Source organism: Bathycoccus prasinos (assembly GCF_002220235.1).
Source record: "Bathycoccus prasinos genomic : Chromosome_4".
NCBI lineage: Eukaryota > Viridiplantae > Chlorophyta > Mamiellophyceae > Mamiellales > Bathycoccaceae > Bathycoccus > Bathycoccus prasinos.
The window spans coordinates 42,459-69,256 of NC_024005.1; the positions used below are offsets into that span (position 1 = coordinate 42,459).

Below are 26,798 nucleotides of genomic sequence, written 5' to 3' on the forward strand. Positions count from 1 at the left end.
GACTGTTTGTTTGTTTTCTCGCGTCCGTCCGTCCTATGGTGCGATGCGTTTTGTTTTTTTACTCACTCTCTCCAAAGTTGAGGGCGGCGGCGAGAATTTATTATTTTTTAAGGAGTTCCTTCGCACGAACAAAAGGATTTTGACACACAACAAAAGTCGTTAGAAAAAGTACCCCGAGCGACACGAACAAACTGATGCTGCTGAGACTCCTTTTCTCATCATCATCATCATCGTTATCATCAGCAACAGCGCGCGCAGCATCATCTATTCCAACAACCACTTCTCGTTACTTCTGTAATCCATCGTCGTCGTCGTCATATTTATCATCGAGAAAGAGTAGTAATACTAATACTAATACTACTACTACTAATAATAAAACGAAGAAGAAAAGTGCAAAAACGCTCATGACGAACGCATCGTCAAAATCATCAAACACCGTCGTCGACGAGAGGACGTTATCTACGGATATTTTCTTCCTCGATGACTTTGCTATTCGACAGTGGGACGATCCGAACTATTCCGGGACGATTATCGCGCACGATAAAATAGACTTTGTCCGGAAAATACACGACTATCACACCTCTTCTTCGAGTGGCGAGCATAAGCTCGTGGACGGGTACGCTCCGTTTTGTAAACACGTCTTCGTGCCAAACTTTGTGAACGCGAAAGTAGCGACGGTAGAAATTACGAAAGAGAACGAACACTTGTTGAAATCAGGATACTCTGCGCGATCTGAGAACGAATTAGCGGTGCTGACGAGATGGTTTCACGTAAATGACATTTTCGGCGACAACGCGGAGGATATTAAAACGAGCAAGATGTTGGACATTATTTTATACAGTAGAGACCAGTTGGTGAAAGAACGCGAGGCGACGGGGAAAGCTGATCCAAACAGACCGTTACCGGATGCACCGTGGGGAATTATATCCATCAAGGCTCAAGATGAACCGTTCGAGTTGCCGATGCAACCGATTACAATGATGCGAAACGCGTTGGGCAAAAGCGAAGGCGGATCGGGCGTACCCTTAGAAAAATCAAAGTACGACGCGTCGGTAGCGTACTGGCGAAACCACGCGCCTTTACTTAAGACAGACACGCCAAACGGCGACTAGTTTATTGCGTTTGATACGGTTTGTGTGTTCAAATTATTTACTATATCTTCTTCCTAAATAAGTATTTGATTTATCGATTCTTTTTGTTTTGCGTGGGTGCGCGACCTCTTTTAATATTTCTTTTGCAAAATCTCCAACACCATCTCTTTCTTTTCCGCGTTGTTCTTACCGGCCACATCAATCGCAGTCACACCGTCCAATCCTTTAGCGTTGGGGTTCGCACCGGCTTCCATCAATTCCGTGCACTTTGGCGTATCCCCCTCGGCGCTCGCGAAGAGCAAAATAGCATCCGCTGGGTGAATGCCCGTCTCCATCAAAGCGTTCATACGATCGTACGTCCCTTCCACGGCCAATAATCCCATATAGTTGAAGTAATATTCCACATCCACGTCTTCGTAATCGTCTTTACCTTGTGAACCGTAGATTCCAGCAGATTTCGCGTCTGGGCGTAAGCTTTGCACTTGCGCTTTGATATCATCAAAGATACCGCGAGAGATGACTAAATTTCTTTTTCCGATGTTGTTGTTGTTATTATGGTTTACGTTCTTTCTCGTCGATGAGACGATCGAGGAGGAAGAGGTCACGGCAGAGGATGTCATCATGGTGGCAAAAGTCGACATTGTCGTATTTTATGCGTTATGGTTCGTCGTGTGTGTGTTGGATGATAATTTGAAGATAATCATCCAAAAGTAGATAATAGGAGAAAGCAAAGAGATCTCCATTTTTTGCGAGAAAAATTTGAGGGAGAGACAAGAGAAAAAAAAAGAAAGAAAAAAAAACAAGAGAGCACACCCACGGCTGGCGAGAACGGAATACTAAACTAACTTACTAACGTATACATTCGCTACCTACTTCTATAAACCTCCCTTTGGTTTAGGAATCGGGATGCTCTTTTTTTTAGACGAGGTGTTGTTGTCGCTCGCCGCCCCTGCGGAAGCCGCCGTTGGTTTCTTTTCTTTTTTGCCGTTTTTGTTCTTTTGCAAAACGTTCCCGGGCGGTTTCGGTGCCGGCGGTGTTGTTGTTTTTGTTGCTGCTGCCGCTGCTACTGTTGACGCGCTACTCTTTTTCTTCTTCGCTTTCTTCTTTTCCTCGGGTGGTGGGTTTGCGTGACCACCTCGAACTGTGCCGCTTTTTTTGCCTTTCGAAGCCGGTCCGGGGCCGTTTCCTCCTCCTCCTCCTCCTCCTCCTGCCGCATTTTTCTTCTTCTTTTTCTTTGCAATATTCGCCAGTCGCTTTCGCTCTTCTTCTTTTCTTTCCTTGTCCAATATCGCTTGCTCCGAGTGGCGTTTCTTCGCCACAAAGTTGACCAACGCGGATATTTTCACGTTATCTTTTCCGTGTTCGTCTCGAGGTTGCGCCGGACCTGTTCGGAGCGCCGAACGACTCGCGACGCGCCTACCACCGTTAGCATCGAAAGTCTTCTTGAAACTCAGAAAATCTGCATCTTTGAAAATCGCCGAAGAGGACGATGGTGCGTTAGTTTGCATCGAGACACTCGCCGTGCCTTGACCACCACCATCTTCCTTCTTCTTTTGTTGCGCTGCGAACGGAACGCGTTGGTTCAACGCAAACTCCACTTTCGCTCGCGACGTTTCGCCTTTCACTTGAAACGGCGCCCCGTCGAACGCTTTCACGAATTTCCCGATCAAAGCGCTCATTTCCGGTTCTTTTGTCGACGTGCACAAATCGATTAACGCCATCGCGTTCGTGTTTACTTTCTTTGGCTTATTATTGTTCGAGCTGTTCGAGTTTGTTTTCTTCCTTCTCGACGATGCGTTTTCTTCCTCTTTTTTCTCTTCTTCTTCTTCTTCTTCTTCTTTTCCTTTTCCTTTGTTCTCGTCGTTTTCTTTATCCCTCGTCGATGATGCAGAAGACGACGACATCAACTCTTCCACGTGCGCCTTCTCTGTCGTCTTTCCGTGCATAAAGTCAAAATACGAAAAGTCCCGTCCAAACTCAAACTCCAACACTTTCTCCACGCAATCTAAAAACTGCGCTTTCGTCATCGTCGACGGGAGGTTTCTGACCACCAGCTTTGATCGTTTATCTTTCTGCTGTTGAGGCTGTTGAGGCTGATGCTCGTGCTGTTGAGGCTGAGGCTGAGAACGCCTATAACCGCGCTGTTGTTGTTTCATCATTTCTCTCAAACAACAATTCTGCTTTGAAGAGAAAAAATTTGTGTTGAGAAGGAAAAGAGGAAGAAAGAAAAAAGAAACAAACCCGAGCAACAAACCCTCTTTTTCCTCAGAAAGAAGAAGTCCATTACAAGTCGGATCGAAATTAAAAGAAGAAGAAGAAGAAGAAGAAGACGAAGAAGACGAAATAGTAGATAAAAATATGGCATTCGTGGCGCCGCAGTGCAGAGACGACGAGGACGGATGGGGTCCGAGCAGTAAAGGCTACGGCAAAGAAGACGGGGAAACTGGCATCGAGGCGATCATTTACTCTCCGTTTTTGAAGACGGACAAATTTGGGCGAGCAGCCGACTGGACCACCTCGGGAGGGAAATACAACAGAAACGAACAACGATACCAGAGAGAACGAGAAATGCAACACCAGAGAGACTTTGGCGGCGGTGGGGTCGTGCAATCGAAACAACAACAAGGCGGCGGCGGCGGTGGATCGCAGCAGCAAGGCGGTGAGCAAGAGCCGACGTCTTCGTTCAACTTCTTCGAGAACAAGGAAGAAGAAGGGAGCTTTTCGTTGGTGGATACCTCGAAAGGAGGGTTCCAACAGAAGAAGTTTGGCGGTCAACAGAGACGCTTTCAACCGGGCGGTGGAAGAGGATTCGGCAGAGGGAGAGGGGCGCAAGACCAATCCGGAGCTTTGGGCGACCAAGGCATCGGCGCGGAAAGAGAACGCGCCAGACAAATGCGAAAACAAAGCAAGAAGCAGCAACAGTGGAGCTCGTGGGGATTCAACAGGAACGATCGCAATCAAGTTTCGTACGATGCGTCCGTGGAAATCAAACCGACGTGGAACGTGGTCGAGCAAATTCAATTGTCGGCGTTTGCGAAAGTTACGGAGAAGATTGCCACGCCGACGGACGCTCCGGAGACTTTGAAAGAGTTTGGCGCTTTGAAATCGTTCGATAAAACAATCGACCGCATCACGCCAAAAACTGAACGAACCGTGAAGCGTTTGACGCAGGTTTCGAGTTTGAACGGCGCGACTGCGTCGAAAGATCCGGTCATGGTCGAATTGGGCAAGGCAAACGCGAGCGCGAATCCAAACAAAGTCACGCTCATGACGACGGATACGACTTTAGCTGCCATTATGTGCGCGACGCGTTCTGTCTTTGGTTGGGACGTTGTTATCACGAAAAAAGGAAATACGATTACGTTTGATAAACGTCCACGAGGAGTGGTGGATTCGCACACGGTTTCTGAAACCGCGCAAGAGGCAATTTCAGACGATAAAGATAACATCAACGGCGCGCAGAAGTTAGCAGAGGAAGCTACGTTAATGTCCGCCGCGTATTCCGCGCAAGTCGCGTCGGAAGAACCGGAAGTTGTTTTAGGTGGGGAAAGAAAGGTGCCAGTGGAAGATGCTCCGAGCGGCGTCGCGTACAGATACAGAAAGTGGCAGTTGAACGACAAGAGAGACGCGATAGTGCGAACCGAAGTTAACGGCGTAACAGAGTCGCGAGGTCAAAATGCTCTACTGTGTGCGCGTGCATTGCTCGAATATGATTCCAAGGTCTCGCAAACCGTCGATTGGAGAGCTAAAATCGAGACGCAAAGAGGTGCTGTCATCGCTACAGAGTTGAAAAACAACTCAAACAAATTGGCGAAGTGGACGTGCTGCGCTATTTTGGCTGGGGCAGATTTGCTCAAACTTGGTTTCGTGTCTCGTGTGCACCCGAAAGATCCGAACGCGCACTCTATCCTGAACACGCAAACGTTCAAACCGAAAGACTTTGCGGCGCAAATTAACTTGAACTACGACAACATCTGGGGCGCTTTGGGCTTCATTTTGGACGTCGTCGAAAAGCAAGTCGACGGGACGTACATTTTAGTCAAAGATCCAAACAAACCGCAATTGAGAATGTATAAGGTTCCGGACGATTACTTGACCTACCAGTTCGAAGATCAAGCGGACGAGGAGTTGGATATCTAAATTGCACACAACCACACATAGAAGAAAGTTTTACACACGTTTGTAAAAAGAATATTTTTAGTTTGTTTTTCGCATCATCATACTGCTATAAAAAAATGTTTCTTTGCCGACGCATTACCGGTTTGCCGCTTGCTAATTCTATTATTTTCACTCCTACCTTATATATTCCTATCAAGGCTCTAATCTTCATCCTCTCCGTCCTCTTCTTCCATTTCCGCGTCATCCACCACGTTTCCATCGCCGCCACCTCCTCTCGCGTTTGCTTGCGCCGCCCTGAGCGCTTTTTCGCACGACTCCAATCCGGATTTCGCTCGAGCGTTATTTGGCTCGATTCCTAACGCACTTTGGAAGTGTTGCACAGCTTCGGCCCTTTCGTTCATCTCCACGAGAATCGTAGCGTACTTCACGTGCAACATCACCTTACTCTGCGCATCTTTCGGCGGATGTTTCTCGAGAATGTTTTTAATAACAAACTTGGCGCGCTCGACGTCGTTGTTGTCTCGCATGCACGCGTCCGCCAAGCCAAACGCCGCTCTCAATAAGCTTGGATCCATTTGTAACGCTTTCGCAAACGCATCTTTCGTTCTTTTCAAACCAATGTCTCCAGAAACGCGTTTGTGTGCGTCTCCTAATAACGAGGCGGCAAACGCCGAGTGCGTGTTCAACTCCGTCGCCGCTTGCGCGCTTTCGATGGCTTCTTTCCGTCTCCCTGCCGCCGAGTACGCTTTGACGAGTCCGTGGTAGGACTTCAAACTCGGTTTCACTTCGTTCGCGCCTCGAAAGCACGCTATGGCGACGTCTGTTTTCTTCACTTTCATCGCGCATTCTCCCAACGTTACCAAAGCGACTTGGTTTCTCGGATTTAAATCTCTCGCTTTTTGTGCAAACGATAACGCCTTCTCTTTTTCCTTCGATAAATCTGACGCCATCGCCGAAGCTATCCAAGACTCGCACGAATTCTCGTTGATTTCAAACAAACGCTGGGCCAAGATTCTCAATTTTTCACCCTCTCTCGCATCTCGGAGCGCGGCGGCGTACTTTTCCATGTTCGTTACGCGTTTGTTGTCCATTTTCACGACCATCTCGTACGCCTCCATCGCCTTATCCGGCTTCCCTCTCAAACCATCCCATCGAGCTTTCATAATTAAAACCTCTGGTTGTTTCGGTCGGTCTTTCATCAACTTGGTCACGTGTGGGGACGCCTGTCTGACGCTATTTCTTTCCAATCCTTCCATGGCGTCGATCCAACAGTGTATCGTTTTTCGGTAATTCGCCGATCCTCCCACGAGCATGTCTTCAACGAGACCCCCTAAGCTATTCTTCTCGCAGTGGCGGGTGAAAATCTCTCGCGCGCGTTGACCCCCAACTGGCGATAACGATATTAATTGCGGCACGCACTCTAAATACGAGGCGTCGTTTTTGAAGACAAACTCGTACGCTCGCATCGCTTTTTGCGTGTGTCCCAAAGCTTGGTGCGCTTTCGCTTTCAACAAGTGGTATTTTAGAGGCACTATCGCCGTCATTGTTGAATCGTGCTGTTCCCCTGTTTTGTATTTCTTTGCCGTTTGCGTCCCTGTCATCGTCTCGTCTCCTTCTCGCTGTTGTTCTTTTTCGTACCCGTTGGTCGCCTCGAAACACTCGATGGCCCGCAGATATTGCTGCGTTTTGAAGAGACACTCCATCACGTGTAACTTCACCTCGTCCGCGTCAAAATTATCCATGGCGTAGCGATGCGCTTCTGAACTGTTTTCTGCTTCGTTATTATGTTCTTCCGCTTCGATGTTCGACGAGGAAAGTTGTTGAAAGTTTCTCTCGAAGTCCATCGCCTGTTCGAACCATTTCAAAGCTCTGAGATATTCCTCCTTTCCCATGAACGACGTCGCAAAGTTCACGCAATCGATCGCTTTTAACCTCCAAGTCAACACCATATCGTTCTCTTCCACGGTCGATGATGCCCTCACAGGCGATACGACTGATTGTTCCGCGTGGTGTATAAACGAACAGAGCAGCTCAGCGGACTCGAACGCTCCCGATGCGTTCAACGTTGTGACTTTTGCGCGACCGCCTAACGACCAGATTTCGTGCGGTGCCATGGACAGGACTTGCTTTTGCGTTCTTTGGAATTCTACAGCGGATGAAGAGGGAGTGGTGTTCTCGTTCCTGGTAGAAAATGGTGGCATCGTCATCTTCTACTTCGTGCTTCTTGTGTGTTCCCTCTCGTCGTCGTCGTCTTCTGTTTGTGGTGAGACGATGATGATGAAAAACGAAGTGGGTGTGTGAATGAAGAAGTTCCCCCTCAACCAAAATCTTTTTTTCTTTTTTCTTCCTTTTTTCGTTTTCTGCAGAAATTTCTTTCTCTCAACCAAAAAGAAATCTTCACTCCCCTCTCTTCACACGCTCTCGATAAATGGGAGGTAAGAAAGCGCCCAACAACAACAACAACAACAACAACAACAACAACAGCGTGGTATTCGTTGAACTGAAACCGTCGGAAATCTATTTCACGTTTTCTAAAATCTCCGACACGTTCAGTGGATGCTCGAAAACGTTGATGGAGACTTTGTTACAGTTGGAAAAGAGAGATATTAGTTCGAGAGATATTCCTGCGGTTGCGGTCGTGGAGATTGATAAACCTACGGCTGGTGATGAAAGGGAGGAAGACGACGAAGAAAGCGACGACGAGGAAGAAGACCGACGAAAAAGTAGTGCTCGCAAGAAGAAGAAGAAGAACAAGATGAAAACAGAAAAGATATTCGTCAGCATGAACAACCGGAGGCTGTGGGTCTTCAAAGAAGCCGAGAAGAGAGGAATACTGCAAACGATACGCGTTCGATTACAACCGAAAGAGGTTGGAGAACGCTTAGCGAGGAAAGGTTCGAGAAATTTCCGATTAGATAGAATAAGTTTAGACGCTAGAATCGTCGCTGAAAAGGCGACAGCGGTTGTTGTTGATAAAGAAGAAGAAGAAGAAGAACCGCCTCGCGTGGAGTAGGAATAGTAAAAGATAGAGTTATAAAATAGAGAGTATCTTACACACATGATGACAGTTCTTTCTCAAGCCATGGTTTTGTTCGACAACAACACCAACAAACCTTGTTTCCCTAACAAGATTTCGTTCAAAAACGAAATCATTCCGACCCAAATGATTGGCGAAACGTCCACGCCTCCGACCGGCGGTATCGCCGACCTCGTCGGTTTCAACAAAGGCTCCGTCGGCACGTAAGCGACCACCCACGGCAGCTTCGTAATCGGCACGGACGGGTACCAGGTCATCACAATTCTCACGATGAATAGAATTTCTGACACCGCGAATAACGGACCGAGAATGCCCGCGATTGTCTTTGCTGTTTCCGGATCTAAAGCATCCGCGTTCGATTCCGCCAACTCCAAGACGAGTTGCGTCGTGGGCATCGCGAACGCTTCAGATGGGTTGAGAAGCATCGCGCACCCTCCTACGGTACACAACGCCGTTATGGCACCTAAAGCGGTCAACGATGATGCGTTCAATGTACGTTCTCCTTTTTCTTTTTCTAATTTATCCGATGATGATCTTCTCGTTGTTGCTGCGTTAATAATAATACTATCTTCTTCTTTCGCTAAAATTGACGTCGTCGTCTTTTGTTTTGGAAAAGAAGAACGCATTTTGCGCGAAGAAAAAGACGAGGAGAAGGATTTTGAGGCTGATGCGTAGGCTAGTATTCTACATGATGATGACGACGACGACGACGATGATGATGATGACGATGGTGCCGATGATGTCGTCGTCGTCGTTTTCATCATTATCGCTCTGCAAAACATTTTTTTTTTTTCTTTATTGTTTTCTGCGTGTTGTGTTGTTTGTGTTTTGTGTGGTCTCCATTCTCTTTGCTTTCTTTTTTCTTTTTTTCGGGGGTCGCTCTTTCTTTTCGATCCCACAAGCAAGCAACCAAAAAATCTGACACGTATTTCTCCTCACAACACCAACGCTCTCGTTTGATTAGAGGAGTAATTAATAGCAGAGTCGACCGATTCGATTGGTTCCTCTCTCTCTCTCTCTCTCTCTCTCTCTTTCTAACACACACGCACTCTCAAGCCTTTCTCTCTTCATCTTTCCCTCTGCACACGACGCACACGCCATCGCGTCATCATCATCAGCGCGCGACGAAAAGAGAGAAAGAGAAGAGAGAGAGTGAGAGTGAGAGAGAATATTACCCTTTTTTTGTACGAGTACTCCTTTTTCTTTTCGAGAAGAGGATCAATCAAATTAGAGAAAGGAAAGGAAAAGGGTAACAACGAACGACGAAGCCTTTTCGTCGAGTGCGTCAAGTATACGCACACAAAGCAGAGATCGAGAAACCTTGACGTTAAAGAAGTAGACCCCCAAGCGGACGGAAGAAAACGCCCGAAGAAGAAGAGAAAGAAACAAAGAAGTGAGAGAAGATAATGGGCGACAATCAACACCCTCATTCGAGCAGCGATCAGCCGACCTCTCACGAAGAAGGCCAACATAACAACCAAAGAAGAGAAAATGAATTCTTCAGCGAGTTTGAGGACGCAAACAGATACTCCGTCCATGAAGTCATCGGAAAAGGCTCTTACGGAGTCGTTTGCTCAGCCACGGATACGAAAACGGACAAGAAAGTCGCGGTGAAGAAAATAACCGATATATTCGAGCACGTGAGCGATGCCACGCGGATTTTACGAGAGGTTAAATTATTGAGAGCGCTGAAACATCCAGACGTGGTGGAGATCTTACACATTTTATTACCCTCGAATCCTCGAGAGTTTAAAGACGTCTACGTAGTATTCGAACTTTTGGATACAGATTTGCACCAAGTGATCAAAGCGAACGATGACTTGACGCAAGATCACCATCAGTTTTTCCTGTATCAACTTTTGAGAGGTTTGAAATATATTCACACGGCGAACGTGTACCATCGAGATTTGAAACCTAAAAATATTTTAGCCAACGCGGATTGCAAGTTAAAGATTTGCGATTTCGGTTTAGCTAGGCCGAGTTTCCACGATCAAGGGCCGACGACGGTGTTTTGGACCGATTACGTGGCGACGCGGTGGTACCGAGCGCCCGAGTTGTGCGGCAGTTTTTTCACCAAGTACACGCCGGCGATTGATATTTGGTCTATTGGGTGTATTTTCGCGGAAATTTTGAACGGGAAACCTATCTTTCCTGGGAAGAACGTCGTCAATCAGTTGGAGATCATCACCGATATTCTCGGGACACCTACCTTGGAGCAGATTGCAAAAGTGAGAAACGAAAAAGCGAGGAGGTTTTTAGGAACGATGAGAGTTAAACCGAAAGCGATTTTGAAAGACAAGTTTCCGAAAGCTTCGGAGAAAGCGTTAAAGTTGCTGTCTAGGTTGTTAGCTTTCGATCCGGACGAGCGACCGAACGCGACAGAGGCTTTGCAAGACCCGTACTTTGAAGGTTTAGCCGATCCGAGCAGAGAACCGACGGCGAGGCCGGTGAAGGTGGAGGATTTCGAGTTTGAAAAAAGGAAGATTGGGAAAGAGGAAGTCAGGAGACTATTATACGAAGAGATATTGGAGTATCATCCGCAAGCGAAGAGAGAGTTTGAAGGCGCGGAGTTAGGGTCGAGTTATCGATCGGGCGAAGGAGACCAGTTTGGCGCGCAGTTCGCCGCGGCACAAATACAAGAGGATATGGCGGCTGGGAGTAAGAGCGCTATTGCACGAAAATCACAAAGTTTACCTCGCGAAAAGATGAACGCATATGTAAAAAACGCAGAAGAAGAATACGGGGAGAGAGTCAAACGCCAGGCAGCAGAGCAAGTGTACAGAGAGAAAGTTAATTCAGAGTCATTTAGCGAAGGTCGATCGAACGGTTCGCCTTCAATCCAAGACGATATTTCTTTTGAAAAGGAGAAGTTATCCTCTGCAACTGCTGCAGCATATTCAATGACGCAGTCAGAGATGGATGAAATGATTGATGTCGTGGAAACGATGAGTTTAGACGACGCAGATGTAGAGGAATTAGAACGCAACGCGAGACAAATGTTAGAAAATCGATAACGACGAACGTATGAAGGAATTGGATGCACGATGTTTATGTATTTATTGTAGTAAAAGCTATGTCCCTGTATGTACAACTAAATAATAAGTCTTCCCGTTTCACTTAATATTAACTCACCGCGCAACTATTACCACTACTACTACCCTTCTTCTTGCTAGAACATCTATGTGCTAAAAGCGCGGCCCTATGCGGAAAAGTCTTGTGACACGCCTCGCAGGTCGCAGAAGGAAGCGCGCTACTGCGAGAAGAAGTTACTCCACCACCACCCTTCTTTTCCCTTTTCTTCGACGCGTGTCGCATGAACATTCCGCTATTGCGAGTCTTTTGCTTTCCTAACGGTTGATACCGACTCCGTCGAATCTCTTCGCATCTGTGTTCCTCGTGTCTATGTGCCAAGCACAAAACAGTTTGACATTTCATGCACTCATATTGATTCGATGCATATATCTTTTCTTTGCATCCTTCGATCGGGCAGGTCAGTTTTTTCTTTTTCACGCAGAAATTTGAATTCATATGTTTTTCCATTGTCACGTTGATATCTTCATTTAATACGTACACGACCGACTTTTCACATATCGGGCACAGCTCTGATTGTTTATTCTGTGCTGAAGGCACCTCAATTCCCGTGCAGTCGTGTTCGATTTTGTCTTTGTGCTCTTCGCAGAAATACAAATGGCAACACGAGCAACGATGAGGTAGGAAATCGAGTTGGTTGCAGGAGGAGAGCGCACAATTCCTCCCGAGGTGTGGAAGTTCCATTTTATTTTAGGTGTGCGTACGACTTAAAAAGAGTGACGTTTCGATTCTCTTCTTCTTTTTTATTTAGTTTTCTGTATGTGTTAAAAATTACAATGTTGTTTCCTCGACGTCTGTGGTGTGTAAGCGTAAACTCTAAAAGTTAACTCTCATCATCATCATCAACATCCTCTTCATCCTCTTTATAAAGTATTACTTTTCTTTCTTTTCTTTCTTCTCCTTCTTTTTCTTCTCCTTACCTTCCTTTCCTTCTTTCGCTTTCTTCTCCTTCTTTTGTTTCTTGCCGCCGCCGTTGGAGTCGTCGTCCGTGGAACTCTTTCTCTTCTTATTGACCGAAGTACCTCCCATGGCTTCGACAACTTCTTGCATCACCGCGACGTTACGTCTCGGCGCGGTGCCTTTGTCGTAAAACTCTAAGCGTTCCTCCACTTGCTCCTTCAACTTTTCGCCAAACAAGGAGGTTTGAACGTCCGCGAAGCAATCGATTCGCGAGGCGATTGAACACTTATTGGCCAGGTATCTCGAGATTCGACCTTTGTTTCTCGATGAAGCCTTACCAATAAACGGCGAGTGGAAGATCAAACCGTACTTTGGCGTGTTACCTTTCGTTTTTAACGCTCTGAACAACGCTTTTTCGGCGCCCAGAATTTGGACAGTCGACGCCGGGTATTTCGCCAGGTTGGTCAACGAACCGGCGTGCGAAATCAAACGCGCGCCGACAAAGTCTCCGATGAGCGCTTGTAAGTTTGGTGCAACCTGTGTGGATAAAAGAGAAGAAAAATACGACGTCAGCGTGATAATGATGACGATGCTAAAGATACTCGAAAAGGTATAAAAGAACAGAGAACGAGAATTTGGTAAAAAATGTTCGCGTTGTCGTTTTGTTGCTGCGTGTAATATGACTCAGAATGGTGCATGAATTGTAGCATCAAAGAATTCAGATCAGGTCTGTGATAGGTGTATCAAATCATCAACGCCATATTTCACGCACCCCCAACGACGCGACATAACCAAACAAGAGAGAAATAAAAGAAATAAAAACACGTACCGCTTGCATCTTTTCGTTCAAATAGTTGTGTAAGTTCGTTCTGTATTCCGCCAACTTGATGACTCGCTTCGCGAACGACTCGATATTCATCATGTCCACCGGAGAGATATCTTGTCCCATACTCGCTTTTGCGGCCTCGACGACTTCCTTCGCTTTGTCCTCGTCTCCGGTGATCTCTGCTAAAGCCGACACGTGACCGTCGGAAAGCGTCGCCTTATCCTTAATCGCCAAAGCGCATCGACAGTACATGTAGTTGTCCGCGATGATCTTCACCAATTCCGGAAAGTGCCACCCGTACCACTCTCTCACGCGCATGACGAACGTGTTGATGTCTTTGTCCAAAGTGTCGATCAACGCAATCGCTTGGATAATCATGTTATCCGAACGGTTGACGTTAAACTTCACCTTCGCTCTCGAATACGAGTGCGCCAAACCCAACTGTGCTTTTTCGTAGTCGCCTTCTTTCAAACCTTTGATGAACTTTCCAAAGTGTATTCTAACGCCTCTGGTCATCTCGTTGATGGAGTCGTTGCACACGCACGGAATTTTCATGCTGTCTACGATCGAGTTCCCGAGTTTTGAATCTAAAACGCCCAAAGTGAACTTTGCCTTTTTCTCGTCTTTGATTCTCGGCAAGTTTTGCTCCAAAAAGTTGTGCAACAAGTCGGTGCAAACGCCCTCGGAGATGGCGTTGATTTGTTCCAAAGCGTCTTTGGCCGATTTAAACGGCTTGAACGATTGCAACGAGCACACTTTACCGAAACGATCCATGTTACTGTAGAAAGTATAGTAGAAATTTAGTAAATACGCGTGGTGAGTAAACGTGTATCCGAATAAGAAGAGAGGAGATACAAATAGAATTTGCCCTCTCGCAACAAAAGAAAAATTTGGCGGCCCAAGAAGAGAAAATCGGAGAAGAAGAAGAAGACAAAGAAGAAGAAAACGTACTTGACGGTTTCCGCCACGGATTGCGGCGTATCCCCGACCCAATCCATGTCTTTCGCCTCGAACAAGGCGTAACCGGACGCGCTCTCGTAGAGCAAAAACGTCGCCATCTTTTATTATTATATGTTGTACTAAATTCCAAAGGCAAAAATTGGGCGTTGTTTTTCTCGTTAACAAGTTCTCTCCCAATCAATCAATCCCGCTCTTTCTCTCAGCTCACTTCTTCGGCTAAATGCGAACGAGAGTTCTCCGATATCGATGGAAATTCACGTTCGAGTTATTCCCAAGGGTTGGAAAATCTATCGAATGAATGGATTGCGCGTGTGTGTTCCCGAAACGCGACCGAACGGTGAGAGGCGTTTGTTTGTTTTTGGCGTAATTCCGCCGCCCCTCCTCCTCTTTCTTTACAAAGAGAGTGAAAATCGATTTTTTTTTTGCATGCTTCTTCTTCTTCAGTTTTTCTTCTTCTTCTCAAGTTTTTTAACTGCCAACAACAACCTACGAAGAAGAAGAGGAACGAAAATGGGTGTGGTGGTCAACAAAATCCACCCGGAGTACGTCTCCGGAGGATGTAATCACTCCGCGCACGCTTTAGATGCGGATTATTCTCAGAATGTAATCGTATACGCGTCGAATAAGAACGTTTTCGAGTTGCACATTTCTTCGGGTGGAGTCGCGACGATTTTGGGCGACGGCGTCGGTGCTGGTGGTTCCGACGCAAAAGAACGACACCACGAAGCGCCGGTGACGTGCGTGAAGATTGTCGAGAAGAAGAATGTATCAGATAACGAGAATAATACGAACGCGGTTATCGTCCTCTCCGCCGACGCGAGCGGGACAGTCATCGCGTGGGAGGCTGTTGCAGAAAAAGAAGACGCCAGAAAAAGAAAATGGATACCGAGAGCGAATAATGAGCACTCGTTCGGTCCAATCACGCAAATTGCCGCGAAACGCGAGACGAGTGATTCTGTCATCGTAGCTACGGTTGCCGCGGACGATTACGTGCGTTTGTGGAATCTAAATGTCACAAACTGGACGATGGAACAAGTCGGCGAGAAGGCGTTCCCTTCGCAACATCGACCGATGTGCGTGGACGTTTCCGATCGTATTTCTTCTACTACTACTACTACTACTATTACTACTCCATCATCGTCTTCGAGTAGGTTTGTCGCGGTTGGATGTGCGGATGGTACAACGCGCGTATACGCCGTAGATACGAAGGCGGCGACGGATTTCGAGTTTATAACGGAATTGGTTGGTCACGACGATTGGGTTCGAGACGCAAAGTTTCAATCTTTGACGAGCGATAGTGAAAGTGATAGTAATATGACTTTATATTTAGCCACATGCAGCCAAGATAAAAACGCGAGAGTTTGGAAAATTGTCATCAGAAACGATACTTTAGGAGAAAGCGAATCAACGAATACGCGTTTGCCGTTTGAAACTTTAGCGGCGCCGCCGCGACCGCCTTCGGAAGTTTTAGGAGGCGCACGAGTGGACTTCCAGTTGGAAGCATTACTTTGCGGACACGAAGACTGGGTGTTCACGTGCGCGTGGCGACCATTGTCAGAGAATAGTGACAATCCTGTCCCATCTTCTTTGCATCAACAGCTTCTAACGGCATCGGCAGATCGCTCGGTAAACTTATGGTCTCCGTCGATGAATGACGAGGCTGATAGTATGGGAACATCACTTTGGTTTTCGTTAGCATCGCTCGGGGAAGCTGGTGAAAACTGTCTTGGATATCGAGGCGCTTCGTTTTACGGTAGAAACTGTTTTATTGCCCACTCGCAATCTGGCGCGTTGCACGCTTGGGAGTTTATCGAAGAGTTACAATCGTGGGAATCGCTTCCGGTAAATTCTGGGCACACGGATAAAATTCGAGCGTTGGTTTGGGACAACGACGGTAGATATTTCTTAACGGGATCCGAAGATCACACGACGAGGTTGATTGGGTATTGGAACGAAGACGCTTGTCGCAACACAAATAGAATTCAAACGCCGAAAGGGTGGCGAGAAATTGCTAGACCGCAAACGCACGGCCACGCGATATCGTGTTTAGCATTCGTGCCTCCGCCCAAGAATAGGCAGTCTGGACAGACTAGCAGCAACGATAGTCAAAATAGTCAAAATAGTAGTAAGAGTAGTCAATCATTTATTTCAGGCTCGAGCGAAAAAGCTCTCCGTGCGTTCCGAGCACCTCGAGTGTTCTGGGAGCGCACGAAGATTGGAAATATGAACGTCGACAACGTGGACGTTTTGATTGTTTCTGGTGAAGGCGCCGCCGAAGCTTCCGCGCTCGGTTTATCAAATAAAGGCGTGCACAACACCAATAATAACAACAACGAAAATGTAGACGCGAACGTAGAGTTACTCCAAGAAGAGCTTTCGAAAGCAAATTTAGATGTAAAACACGGCGGCACGATTGTTGAAGAGTACTTGGCGACGAACACGTTGTGGCCGGAAACGTCAAAACTGTACGGTCACGGCGACGACGTTTTCTCCGTCGCCGCGCATCCGAGTGGAAAGTTGCTAGCGTCTGGTGCAAAAGGAACGAAGGAGTCGACGGCTGAAATCTTACTCTGGGAGCACAACGAAACGCACAACGATTGGCGGATGGTGGAATCGCTGTTAGGACCGACGCTCACAGCAGTCGCTTTGGAATTCTCAAACGATGGAGGGACGTTAATTGTCGCCTCGCGAGATCGACACGCCTGCGTATTCACTCGGATTTCCGACGATTCTAAGGATTTATCTGAAGGATGGTTGTTAACGAACCGATTTAAAGCGCACGCGCGAGAGATGTACGATTTGGCGTTCTTGAACGATAGCCTCTTCATCACGGTCGGACGCGACAAAAAAGTAAACGTGTGGCAAATAAACGCGTCTTCGTCGTCCTCGTCTTCAGAAGAAGAAATGAAACCATCGTGGTCGTCCGACTCCGCGTGTTCGTCTGCGCCGACGTGTGTGAGTGTTTTGAACGACGTAACCTTCGCCACCGGGCACGAAAACGGTTCGATTAAAATCTGGACGCGAAAGGGCAAAGACGACGACGACGACGAAGACAGCGTGAAGTGGAGCGTCGCCGGTGATATTCCAAACGCTCACCGCGCCGAAGTGACGAAAGTAGCTTTTAAACCGTCGTCATCAGAGATAGTTTTAGCCACGTGCGGTGCCGATCATGTCACGAGAGTCTACCGCATAACAGAACTGTGAGTAGTTTTAAAGATCTTACAACTGATAAAAACAAAAAAAACGCGACAAAAAAAAGAGAGAACCAAAGAAAGGCTTCCCGGGGGGCAATAAATGTATAATGTTTCGCTCACCTCCACCTCCTCCAACCGTGCGACGACAGAGAGAAATTCTCCGCAGACTTCTTTCTTCTTCTTCTTCGCGCAGAAGTAGCCACCAATGCCGATCGTATTCGTATTCATCCTCGTCGAATCCAAATCCAAATTCTCGTGATGGTTTCTCCACCGGTTTCCAACGCTATTTCGGTTTCGGTTTATCCGCGTTAACTCTGTACGCGTTCAATTTAGCCATCGACGATTTACTCTTGTACGAAAAAGCGAAGTCAGTCGCGATGCCAAAGCTGGAAAAGAGCCAGAGAGTGTTGAACGTCGTCGCTTTGAATAGAAATGACGACGACGGCGTTCGTTTAGAAACTGATTTTTGGTACAACGCGTCGTGTAACAAACGAGGCGAGAACGTGCGAGTGGTCGCGTTCATAGCGGACGGAAAGAAGGCGAGTTGCGACGTGAAAGTGGTGATGATGCGGAAATTCGAACACAAAGGAATAGCGAGTAATAGTACAGAGAAGAAGATCAAGAAGATCAAGAAGGAGGGAGAGACGGATGATAGCACGAGTAACGAAAACGAAGACAAAGACGACGCGGCGAGAGCGAAACCGTACCAATCCGCGTGGTTGCGTTCGCCTCTGAAATATCTGCCAGAGTCTGTCAAAAACGCAGTGGCGATGGACCAAATCTGGGAGATTGTAGAAGTGAGCGCGACGTTACCGAACGAGCAAGGGATGGGCGTGCCTGGACAGGTGGATTTGCTCAAGAAAGAGAAGCAGTGGAAACATACGAGTAAAAAGAAGAAGAGGTGAGAAAAAAAGTAGAGCGTGTTTAGTTTTGTAGCATATAATATTCATTAATGATGAGGTACAGTTCTTATATGTATATGTATAAATTGATATTCTATGTGACTATTGACGTTGTTGTTGTTGATGATGACGATGTTGACCTTTTCATCACTTCTTATTCAACCATTTTGTATCTATATTCTCTATTGTGTTGAATCCATCCGCCCATTCTGTGATAAAACGCGAGCAACTGAGGAATGACAACCAACGCGCCGGTGACGTACCAATACTCCGCCTTGGCCACAAAACTCTTGTTCACTTCGCAATAAATCATGTTCATCAACAAAACTATCGATGTCGCTAATATCAACAATCTCTGCGCTAACGGGGGTCCCGTAACTCCGGGAATACCCGTCAACGACCTCTGGAAAATCATCGAATAAAACACCCCGAACGCTAAACTCGTCATCGGCGGCACTAAAGCGTACACGGCGTTGTATTGCATTTGCAACAACAACACCGCGCCACCCAAGGACCAATACAACATCCCGACGTCAAAGTTCCCGCTGGAAATGTACGCGGAAAAGAGAGCGTACTCTTTCGACTCTCTCACTTTATTCAACTCTGACAGCGCTTGACTCTCTTGGAAATTTTCCTTCCACGCGTATTTACATCTCCACATGTACATCAAACCAATCAACAAGAACGCGCTTGGGGCTAATATTAAAACTTCCACGAAAGGAGATTCATCTTTACTCATCGTGTCCACTTTCGGGACTTTTTTGTTCTTAAACGCGTCTAACAAACTTGGCGGCGCCGCTCCCATCTCTCCCAAATCTTCTTCTTCTTCTTCGTAATCCGGGTCCACGATGTTATCGTCCCACGCCGTGTCGTCCTCTTCCACCGGGTCTGGGTTCATCTTCTTCTCAAAATTTTCCTTCGCTACTTTCTGCACGTGCTTATCGAACGCCGAAGTGTCCGGCGCTTTCGTTTCTGCCCACGAAAACGGTCGCGGGTGATTCACCAAGTAGTTTTCTTTCATCTCTTTCTTCGACGGCTTTTCAATCAACTTTCTCGCCGCGACCGTCGTAAATGATGATGATGATGATGGTGTTGATGATGACGACGACGACGACGACGACGACGACGAGAGAGACGCGAGCGCGACAAGGAAAAGAGCTACGGCTATTTTCATCGGCTTGTTTAACGATGCCAACAACCCTGATGATGATATTGTTGTTGTTGTTCGTCTTCTTCTTCTTCTCGTTGTTGTGCTCTTCGTCATCTTTTGTTGCCGCGGCATTTTTGCCTGCTCGGATGAGATCAGATGACTTTTTTCCTTCCGTGCGTCGTCGCGCGGCGTGTACTAATAATGCGCTACAAAAAGAGAACAACAACAACAACACTATCAACAACAACAACAACAGCGATGATCACAGGTGGTGTGCGTTTGAAGAAAAGTCACGCAAAATGTTGTGATGTCTAAAAGTTCTTCAAATGTGTTTGAAGCGCGGGAAAGAGTGGAAGAAGAAGATTGTAAAAAATTTGCTTTTTTCATGTGAGAAGAAGAAAAGAGCAGAAAAAGGCACGAGAGAAAAGAGTTATGTCTCACAAGAAGAATTCCTCTCTTCTTTCTTAAGAAAGATGATGTCTTCTATCGCGGAAGAGGAGCCATCGCTGCCTGCGATGCAACAACAACAACAACAACAACAACAAGAAATAAAGCAACCAACGCTCGCGGCGACTTCCCCGCCTCACTCTCCGAGAAGTAGTGATGACAGTAGCAGTCGAAGAAGAAGAAGAGCTTCAAAATTCAACATCGACCCGCCACCGTCGCTTCTCGTGAGAGCGATTGAAAAAGCGATCAAATGCGCGTGTTACGCGATCGTTATCTTCTACGTGGGGAAAGCGTTTCACCGAAACGTGTTTAATCCTCTTCTGTCGTTATCGAATGCGGATTATAGTCTTAAAACGATCGTCCGAGACGTGTTTTACGGGTACGAGAAACCGAAAAACAGGAAAGCGGCGAGTTCGGTGCGAGATATCGAGCACAAGAAAAAGTTACTCGCGGACGAGTCACATTTGAAGAGGAAGTTAGAACACAGGGATAGAAAGAGACAGAAATTGCACGAGAAGTTAGGATTGAACCACGAGGACGAGATGGAAATTTGGAGAAGGAAGTCGGAGGAGATGAAGAGGAGCAACGGTAGGAGCGCTTCGACGCGTCGGGACGACGACGGCGAGTTGTAAAACACATGCATAGAAAAAGAGAAGAGATTTATTGTCAATAGACGAAGTGGGCGCGCGCGAGTTATTAGCAAAATACAATTAAAAGGTGTTCTAAACGATACTATTCACTCTTTGCGTTCCTTCTTCTCCTTTTTCTCCTCTGAAGCTGGAAACTGCATGTTCGCTAAATCTCTCTGCAGCTTCTCTAAAGCGTCGACGGTTTCGTCGTACTCGCCGAGTTTCACCCACTCGCTCGGCCTAACTTTCGACTCGTCCTCGATGCGTTTCCGTTCGATCCGTTCGCACTGTTGCAATTGCTTTCGTAACTGTTTGATTTCCGTCGTCAAGTATTCCTCCTGTTCTGCGTTTGCTCCTTCTTCTTCTTCCTTCTTCGTCGGTATCGTTTTCTCTTGCTTTTGCTCTTCCACTTGCAGTTGCTCCAGTCGTTTCTTCTCTCGTCGTTTCGCGTTCTTCCTTTGCGCCGCCGTCGTATTGTTGTTGTTGTTATTCAAAGTAGCAGAGATCACCGCGCTATTACTACTGCTATTCTCATTATTATTATTATTACTACTACTACTACTCTTCGCACTCGATGAAGCCTTCTTCTTTTCTTCTTCTTCTTTAACTTCTTCTTGTCTCAGCGCCGGAGAGACGTACTTTTTGACTTCAAATTGGTTCACGTATCCCGCGCGGATGCGGATGGGTTTACGCACCGAACCGTCCGCGCGAACCGAAGATGGGATGATTGTTCCTCCTTTTTCTTCTTCGTTTTTGGATTCGTCTTTCTGCTTCTTCTTCTTCTTCTCGTCATCATTTTTAAGCGTCGTCGAAGACATGTTGTTTACTTTTCAACTGCTGCAGTGTGATGTTTTTTGATTCAACTTCTTGCTTTGACATATGAAAAAATCATCAGAAAAAAGAAAAGAAGAGAGCAACGGAAGAGAGAGAATACAAAAGAACTCTTTAAAACGGTTCGGATGATGAGAACGAGAGAGGAGACACGGGGCGTTGTTGTTGAACATCGAGAAGAGTAACAGCATCTCTCTCGAAACAAAGTGGTGGTGGTGGTGAAAGAAAGAATTCATAAGATGAAACCAAACACGCGCGCGAAACCCGATTTTTCCTATTATCTCACCCAAAACGCAATCAAAGAAAAGTTAGTAAAGTTGGAAACGGATTATCGATCCGTGTTACGGGTGAAATACGTGAAGAAATCGACGGCGAACGGCGTCGGGGATAAAATCGCCGAATTTGGCGGGAACGCGAACGCGAAGTCGTATTCCGTGATCATCCCCGTGGTGACGATTAATTTAGACGGAAAGTTTGACGAGGTTGAGAATAGGAAGAAAACGAGACTGATGTTTGACTTTGGAGAACACGGGAGAGAGTTGATTACGGTGGATACGGCGTTTCGATTTATGGAGACGTTAGTCAAGGCCGCGGCAAAAGAAGAAGAAGACGACGAAGAAGAAGACAACAGGAGCAACACCAGCAGTGCATTCTCTATGCAGAAAGCGACGACTGACCGCCACTCTTTCCTCGAATCGTTAAAACAAACGACGTTTACCATCATCCCGATTGAAAACGTCAATGGCCGAGCGATGGTGGAAGAGTCAAAGAAGTTTTGCGAACGGAAGAACGGTCGAGGTGTGGACGTGAATAGAAATTTTCCGGTAAATTTCGGCGTCAAAGAGAAAGATTACGATCCGAACGAGGAGTTTCCAGGCCCTTACGCGATGTCAGAACCCGAGTCGAAAGTTTTGGAGAAATTGTTTAAAGACGTGAAACCGCACGCTTGGGTAAACGTGCACTCGGGGATGGAGGCTATTTTTACGCCGTACGATCACAAGAACGAGGAACCGAAAGGAGAGTATCCAGAGTTTGCGAGAAAGATTGGTGAGGAGATCAATCAAATGCACTGCGGGAAACGGTGCGTGACTGGGAGCGGAGGGAAAGGCGTCGGATATTTAGCGCACGGGACGGTAACGGATTACGCGTTTGATGTGGTGAAAGTTCCAGCGGCGTTTACGTGGGAAATTTATGGCGACACGCAGGCGCACTTTGACGATTGCTTCGCAATGTTTAATCCAGTCACAAAGGAGAAGCACGATGATGTCGTCGAGTCGTGGGCGGGAGCAGGGTTGAGCTTTGCGCATTTGATGCGGGCGCATCCCGCAGTCGGAGAAAGAAAAGAGGAAGATGGAAGTGGTTCGTCGAGAACGGCGCTGAGCGATGGAGGAAAAAAAGAAGAAGCAGAAACAACATTTGCATTATCGGCTTCTCCTTCGGATTCGGTACTTCCTGTTAACACGAATCATGACTACCAGTCGCTTCGTGGCGCCGGTCAACTTCGAACAGGTGCAAGACTGAGAGGGAGTAATAAGATAAATAGGAAAGGCCACGCGAGGTCGCAGATGTTCGGGGCGAGAGACCAGGATATCGACACATGGAAATATCTACTCCTCGTCTCTATATTCACGGTTTTGTATTGCGTAGCTCGACGACAGTTCCGCGCGGTGAAGCGATATAGAACTACGAGACGTAATCGTGACAAAGCGACGGTATGATGAGAGTTTAGTTTTAGAGATTGGATTTTTAGTTATGGAAATTTGTAGTTTTAGCATAGAAAGCCGCTTTGAAAGAGTTAAAATACGAATACTCGTACGAGTAATAATAATTTAAGTATTTGTTTGTTCGGTTCACTGACAACGCTACGTAGGATTTATCAGCGCGCTAATAATAGTAGTATTTATGTAATCGCACGTTTCCCCGTCTCAATTTCGGGAAAACTTCTCACCTCTTTTCTCTCCTTCTTTGAAATAAGTTGGTCTCTTCCTCCTCCTCTTTCTTCTTCTTCACTTCCACGCGTCTCTTCCCAACTCGTTTCTTCTTTTCCTCCTCCTCTCTTCACGTCCTTGTACATTTACAATTTCTCTCTCTCTCTCTCTCTCTCTCTCTCTCTCTCTCTCTCTCTCTCTCTCTCTCTCCCAAACTAATTTGCTGTGCTGCTGCTGGTTCTGCTGCCGCTGCTTAAAGAATAATAACATTAAAAGTCTTCGTCGAGCGCAAAGGTAGACATGGAGCCAGACCCGCCGGTGACGCCAGACTTTTGGTACTCGCCGACACGTTTCTCAAAGAAGTTCGTCTTGCCTTGCAAAGAAATTAATTCCATCCAGTCGAACGGGTTCGCGGTGTCGTACTCCTTCGCAAAGCCGAGCTGCGAGAGCAAGTGATCGGCAACGTACTCGATGTAATCTCTCATCATGTCGGCGTTCATGCCGACGAGCGCGCACGGCAACGCGTCGCACACAAACTCCTTCTCAATTTCAACCGCCTCGGTAACAATCTTTCTCAACTTCTCCTCGCCCGGCGTGTTGTTCAACATCGTGTAAAGCAAGCACGCAAAATCTCTGTGCAAACCTTCGTCTCTGGAGATCAACTCGTTGGAGAAGGTGAGCCCCGGCATCATGCCTCTCTTCTTGAGCCAGTAGATTGAGCAGAAAGAGCCGGAGAAGAAGATGCCTTCGACGCAGGCGAACGCGACCAAACGTTCGGCGAAGGATTCAGAGCCGTCAATCTGTTTCGTTTAATACGTTATAATTTAAAAGGGTAAGTTTCCATTCACAGATCAAAGAAAAAGTTTCAAACGAGGGTGCGCACATTATTCGCGCAAAAGTAAACGACATACAAAACGCGCAACGAGATCACGCACCCATTTCAACGCCCATTGGGCTTTCTTTTGCACGCACGGGATCGTATCGACCGCGTTGAACAATCTCGTCTTCTCCACCGGATCTTTGATGTATTGATCGATGAGGAGAGAGTACATTTCTGTTGTAATTCATGAAAGAAAATTTTTATTTTCGGCATATGTTAGTTTTATTCTTCCCCTTGACGTCATCCTCTTAAAGGTGTCGAAAGAAAGAGAGAGGAGGAACGGAAAAAAAAATCATGAAGGAGAGGAGCGCGCGGCGTTTAAAAACGATCATCGAATAAACGTACCAGAATGAATGTTCTCGATGGCAATTTGGAATCCATAGAACGCTCGCGCCTGTGAAAAGAGTGGTTTTCGGTGAGTATCACGTTCGCGTGATGAAGAACGCGCAGAGAATACGAATACGAATTCGCGCGGGGATGCACACATTTCTCTCTCGGAAAGAGGGGGGAAAAACAAAACAAAAAACGTACCTCCGGGATTTGGATCTCCTTCATGAAACGAACGCCCAAGTTTTCCAAGACGATCCCGTCCGAAGCGGCAAAGAACGCCAACACGTGCGAGATGAAGTGCTTCTCGTCCGCGGTGAGCTTTTCCCAGTGCTTCATGTCGTCTTGTAAATCGACTTCCTCTGTTGAAATCGGAGAGAGAAAGAGAGAGTTTCAGGGAAAGAAGAAGAAGGTTAATTTTTGAAATGTCCAAAGCGAGAGCAAAGAAGAAGAAGAACTAAAGAAGAACAGAGACAAGAACGAACGAGAAGAAGAAGTAAAACGTACCAGCGGTCCAGAACGACGCTTGCGCTTTCTTGTACTGTAATTGATAATCGGAAGAGAGAGAGAGAGAGAGAGAGAGAGAGAGAGGAGAGAACGTCAGCACACGCACAAATTTCAAACGCTTCGAAAACAGAAAGATTTTTGAAAATAGAAGAAATGATATCGTATGATAAACGTACCATTTCCCAAACGGCATCGTACTTCAACGGAAACAAAACGAATCGGTCGTTTCCGCCGTCGTCGAGGAGTGGTTCTGCGAGTTGTTGTTCGTCGGAAGGCATTTTTGTTGTTCTTGTGTGTGTGTGTGTGTATAAGTCGGCGAGGGGATGATGTCGCTAAAAAAGTGGCAACAACGGCTATAAAAATCGACGTTTTGATCCGTCGAAAAAAACAAAAACTGAAGAGGAAAAGACGACGAGAAATCCGGCATAAAAAAAACTCAATCTTACGTGCATAAACGTAACGTATAATGGGAAAAGTTCACGGTTCGCTCGCTCGTGCCGGTAAAGTCCGAGGTCAAACTCCGAAGGGTACGTCGTTTTGAACGAGAATAGTGATTTGTAATCGTTCGCGTGGAGGTTTTTTTATCGAATCCCTCGCGCGCATACGCGTAATTTTTGCACCTTTTGTGGGAAGCCCTCTCTCGTTTAGCGACGGTGAAAATCGGCGCTCGGAAATGCGGCGTCAAAGAGGTGTCGCGAAGTTACGTGGGATCGGAACCTCACCGGAACAGATCGCGTTGGGTTATGTTCACGCGTCAGTGCGCTCTCTTTCATCGCTTTCACTTCGGTTCATATCTTTTGTCGATATCACATATGACTAACATAATTTCTTTCCCTCACTACACCACTCTCTTTGAAACCAAATTATTAATAGTTGCCAAACAAGAAACGAAGAAACGCCCAAAGGGAAGAGCGGGCAAGCGCATCGTTTACAACAGAAGATTTGTCAACGTCGTCGTCGGTCCGGGCAAGAAGAAGTCGCCGAACTCCAACGCCGCTTAATTTCATATATTCTTTGACTTATATTAGTAGTTTATTAGAATTATATTGAAAATGAGTTTATGGAGGAGAATAGCCGCGCGAGGTCGCTCTTCGTCTTTCATCGAAGGGGGGCATCGACTTTTAGCAACAACAACAAGTACAACCGTAGTAGATAAAAAGAGAGCTTTGGTTTTACCACCAGCAGCAGCATCGTTCTTTACGACGGCGACGACGACAAAAACAACAACAAATGAAACAAACAACAATTCTTTCCTTCGAGGAAGGAGATTCGTCTCCACCACTCCTACATCTCTTTTGTCCACGGACGGGGAGGTGTTGAGCCTTGATCCGAGCAGCTATCGCGAAATGGTTCGCAAATTCAAAGGCGTTGAAACCGCTTCTAAAGCTGAAATCAACAAGATTGAGTTGGCCCGAGTTCGTAGAGAGCACGCGCGGTGGTCGGCGGATACCGGCTCGTCCGATGTCCAAATCGCCGCTCTCACTGCTAAAATCGCGTACATGACGGAACATTTAAAAGTCCACAAGAAAGATAAGCACAGTCGATTAGGTTTATCGCAAATGTTGGAGAGACGAAAGAAACTTTTGAAGTATCTTCGTCGAACCAAGCCGTTGAAGTACGAAAAGGTGATCACTGCGCTCGGGTTGAAAGATCGGACTTTTGTGGAGGAACCGTTGGGTGCCAAGTGGCCTACCCGTGGTGGTGGATAGCTCGAATAATTTGTTTGTTTATTAGTATTATTAAGGTGAAGTTTTTGTAATGAAGAAGTCAAGAAGAAGAAGAAGATTGTTTAAATGAATGTATTTTACGCCATCACACGCAGCGAGACAAGAAAGAGGACAAAAAGGATCTCATCTTCCAACACCAAAACAGGAAAAGGAAAAATCCGACGTGTCGTGCTTTAGAATTTTGACGCTCAACAACATTCACACACGCTCACGATTCCTTCCTCTGCAACAATCACCAAAGAACTCACCACGA

At 46.5% G+C, this 26,798-nt stretch overlaps 19 protein-coding genes across 19 annotated transcripts; 10 read left to right on the top strand and 9 right to left on the bottom strand.

Annotated features, from left to right (window-relative positions):
* Window positions 1-404: 404 nt before the first annotated feature.
* On the top strand, window positions 405-1,112 carry Bathy04g00280 (hypothetical protein; the record flags this gene model as incomplete). Its single annotated transcript, XM_007513725.1, has 1 exon — window positions 405-1,112. The coding sequence occupies one exon, from the start codon at window positions 405-407 to the stop codon at window positions 1,110-1,112; it is 708 nt and encodes a 235-aa protein (XP_007513787.1).
* Window positions 1,113-1,222: 110 nt separating this feature from the next.
* Bathy04g00290 (predicted protein) lies at window positions 1,223-1,732 on the bottom strand (the record flags this gene model as incomplete). The annotated part of the gene is made up of 1 exon (XM_007513493.1): window positions 1,223-1,732. The coding sequence occupies one exon, from the start codon at window positions 1,730-1,732 to the stop codon at window positions 1,223-1,225; it is 510 nt and encodes a 169-aa protein (XP_007513555.1).
* Window positions 1,733-1,966: 234 nt separating this feature from the next.
* On the bottom strand, window positions 1,967-3,250 carry Bathy04g00300 (unknown protein; the record flags this gene model as incomplete). Its single annotated transcript, XM_007513480.1, has 1 exon — window positions 1,967-3,250. One exon carries the CDS (start codon window positions 3,248-3,250, stop codon window positions 1,967-1,969), a length of 1,284 nt encoding a protein of 427 aa, XP_007513542.1.
* Window positions 3,251-3,449: 199 nt separating this feature from the next.
* Bathy04g00310 (predicted protein) lies at window positions 3,450-5,231 on the top strand (the record flags this gene model as incomplete). The annotated part of the gene is made up of 1 exon (XM_007513555.1): window positions 3,450-5,231. The coding sequence occupies one exon, from the start codon at window positions 3,450-3,452 to the stop codon at window positions 5,229-5,231; it is 1,782 nt and encodes a 593-aa protein (XP_007513617.1).
* A 179-nt stretch (window positions 5,232-5,410) lies between these two features.
* Bathy04g00320 (predicted protein) lies at window positions 5,411-7,417 on the bottom strand (the record flags this gene model as incomplete). The annotated part of the gene is made up of 1 exon (XM_007513639.1): window positions 5,411-7,417. One exon carries the CDS (start codon window positions 7,415-7,417, stop codon window positions 5,411-5,413), a length of 2,007 nt encoding a protein of 668 aa, XP_007513701.1.
* Window positions 7,418-7,638: 221 nt separating this feature from the next.
* Window positions 7,639-8,223, top strand: Bathy04g00330 (predicted protein; the record flags this gene model as incomplete). The annotated part of the gene is made up of 1 exon (XM_007513768.1): window positions 7,639-8,223. One exon carries the CDS (start codon window positions 7,639-7,641, stop codon window positions 8,221-8,223), a length of 585 nt encoding a protein of 194 aa, XP_007513830.1.
* A 62-nt stretch (window positions 8,224-8,285) lies between these two features.
* Window positions 8,286-8,873, bottom strand: Bathy04g00340 (predicted protein; the record flags this gene model as incomplete). The annotated part of the gene is made up of 1 exon (XM_007513726.1): window positions 8,286-8,873. One exon carries the CDS (start codon window positions 8,871-8,873, stop codon window positions 8,286-8,288), a length of 588 nt encoding a protein of 195 aa, XP_007513788.1.
* A 780-nt stretch (window positions 8,874-9,653) lies between these two features.
* On the top strand, window positions 9,654-11,261 carry Bathy04g00350 (predicted protein; the record flags this gene model as incomplete). The annotated part of the gene is made up of 1 exon (XM_007513626.1): window positions 9,654-11,261. The coding sequence occupies one exon, from the start codon at window positions 9,654-9,656 to the stop codon at window positions 11,259-11,261; it is 1,608 nt and encodes a 535-aa protein (XP_007513688.1).
* Window positions 11,262-11,370: 109 nt separating this feature from the next.
* On the bottom strand, window positions 11,371-12,021 carry Bathy04g00360 (predicted protein; the record flags this gene model as incomplete). The annotated part of the gene is made up of 1 exon (XM_007513736.1): window positions 11,371-12,021. One exon carries the CDS (start codon window positions 12,019-12,021, stop codon window positions 11,371-11,373), a length of 651 nt encoding a protein of 216 aa, XP_007513798.1.
* Window positions 12,022-12,210: 189 nt separating this feature from the next.
* Window positions 12,211-14,121, bottom strand: Bathy04g00370 (predicted protein; the record flags this gene model as incomplete). The annotated part of the gene is made up of 3 exons (XM_007513485.1): window positions 12,211-12,774; window positions 13,067-13,841; window positions 14,015-14,121. 3 exons carry the CDS (start codon window positions 14,119-14,121, stop codon window positions 12,211-12,213), a joined length of 1,446 nt encoding a protein of 481 aa, XP_007513547.1.
* Window positions 14,122-14,533: 412 nt separating this feature from the next.
* Window positions 14,534-17,227, top strand: Bathy04g00380 (predicted protein; the record flags this gene model as incomplete). The annotated part of the gene is made up of 1 exon (XM_007513414.1): window positions 14,534-17,227. The coding sequence occupies one exon, from the start codon at window positions 14,534-14,536 to the stop codon at window positions 17,225-17,227; it is 2,694 nt and encodes an 897-aa protein (XP_007513476.1).
* A 97-nt stretch (window positions 17,228-17,324) lies between these two features.
* Window positions 17,325-18,122, top strand: Bathy04g00390 (predicted protein; the record flags this gene model as incomplete). Its single annotated transcript, XM_007513482.1, has 1 exon — window positions 17,325-18,122. The coding sequence occupies one exon, from the start codon at window positions 17,325-17,327 to the stop codon at window positions 18,120-18,122; it is 798 nt and encodes a 265-aa protein (XP_007513544.1).
* Window positions 18,123-18,273: 151 nt separating this feature from the next.
* On the bottom strand, window positions 18,274-19,401 carry Bathy04g00400 (unknown protein; the record flags this gene model as incomplete). The annotated part of the gene is made up of 1 exon (XM_007513395.1): window positions 18,274-19,401. One exon carries the CDS (start codon window positions 19,399-19,401, stop codon window positions 18,274-18,276), a length of 1,128 nt encoding a protein of 375 aa, XP_007513457.1.
* Window positions 19,402-19,595: 194 nt separating this feature from the next.
* Bathy04g00410 (unknown protein) lies at window positions 19,596-20,348 on the top strand (the record flags this gene model as incomplete). The annotated part of the gene is made up of 1 exon (XM_007513497.1): window positions 19,596-20,348. One exon carries the CDS (start codon window positions 19,596-19,598, stop codon window positions 20,346-20,348), a length of 753 nt encoding a protein of 250 aa, XP_007513559.1.
* Window positions 20,349-20,452: 104 nt separating this feature from the next.
* Window positions 20,453-21,163, bottom strand: Bathy04g00420 (unknown protein; the record flags this gene model as incomplete). The annotated part of the gene is made up of 1 exon (XM_007513435.1): window positions 20,453-21,163. One exon carries the CDS (start codon window positions 21,161-21,163, stop codon window positions 20,453-20,455), a length of 711 nt encoding a protein of 236 aa, XP_007513497.1.
* A 252-nt stretch (window positions 21,164-21,415) lies between these two features.
* Window positions 21,416-22,894, top strand: Bathy04g00430 (predicted protein; the record flags this gene model as incomplete). Its single annotated transcript, XM_007513565.1, has 1 exon — window positions 21,416-22,894. One exon carries the CDS (start codon window positions 21,416-21,418, stop codon window positions 22,892-22,894), a length of 1,479 nt encoding a protein of 492 aa, XP_007513627.1.
* Window positions 22,895-23,373: 479 nt separating this feature from the next.
* On the bottom strand, window positions 23,374-25,096 carry Bathy04g00440 (Ribonucleoside-diphosphate reductase small chain, putative; the record flags this gene model as incomplete). The annotated part of the gene is made up of 6 exons (XM_007513704.1): window positions 23,374-23,904; window positions 24,040-24,158; window positions 24,330-24,378; window positions 24,516-24,673; window positions 24,819-24,852; window positions 24,995-25,096. 6 exons carry the CDS (start codon window positions 25,094-25,096, stop codon window positions 23,374-23,376), a joined length of 993 nt encoding a protein of 330 aa, XP_007513766.1.
* Window positions 25,097-25,284: 188 nt separating this feature from the next.
* Window positions 25,285-25,819, top strand: Bathy04g00450 (40S ribosomal protein S30; the record flags this gene model as incomplete). Its single annotated transcript, XM_007513367.1, has 2 exons — window positions 25,285-25,345; window positions 25,692-25,819. 2 exons carry the CDS (start codon window positions 25,285-25,287, stop codon window positions 25,817-25,819), a joined length of 189 nt encoding a protein of 62 aa, XP_007513429.1.
* A 51-nt stretch (window positions 25,820-25,870) lies between these two features.
* Bathy04g00460 (ribosomal protein S15) lies at window positions 25,871-26,527 on the top strand (the record flags this gene model as incomplete). The annotated part of the gene is made up of 1 exon (XM_007513620.1): window positions 25,871-26,527. One exon carries the CDS (start codon window positions 25,871-25,873, stop codon window positions 26,525-26,527), a length of 657 nt encoding a protein of 218 aa, XP_007513682.1.
* Window positions 26,528-26,798: the final 271 nt, after the last annotated feature.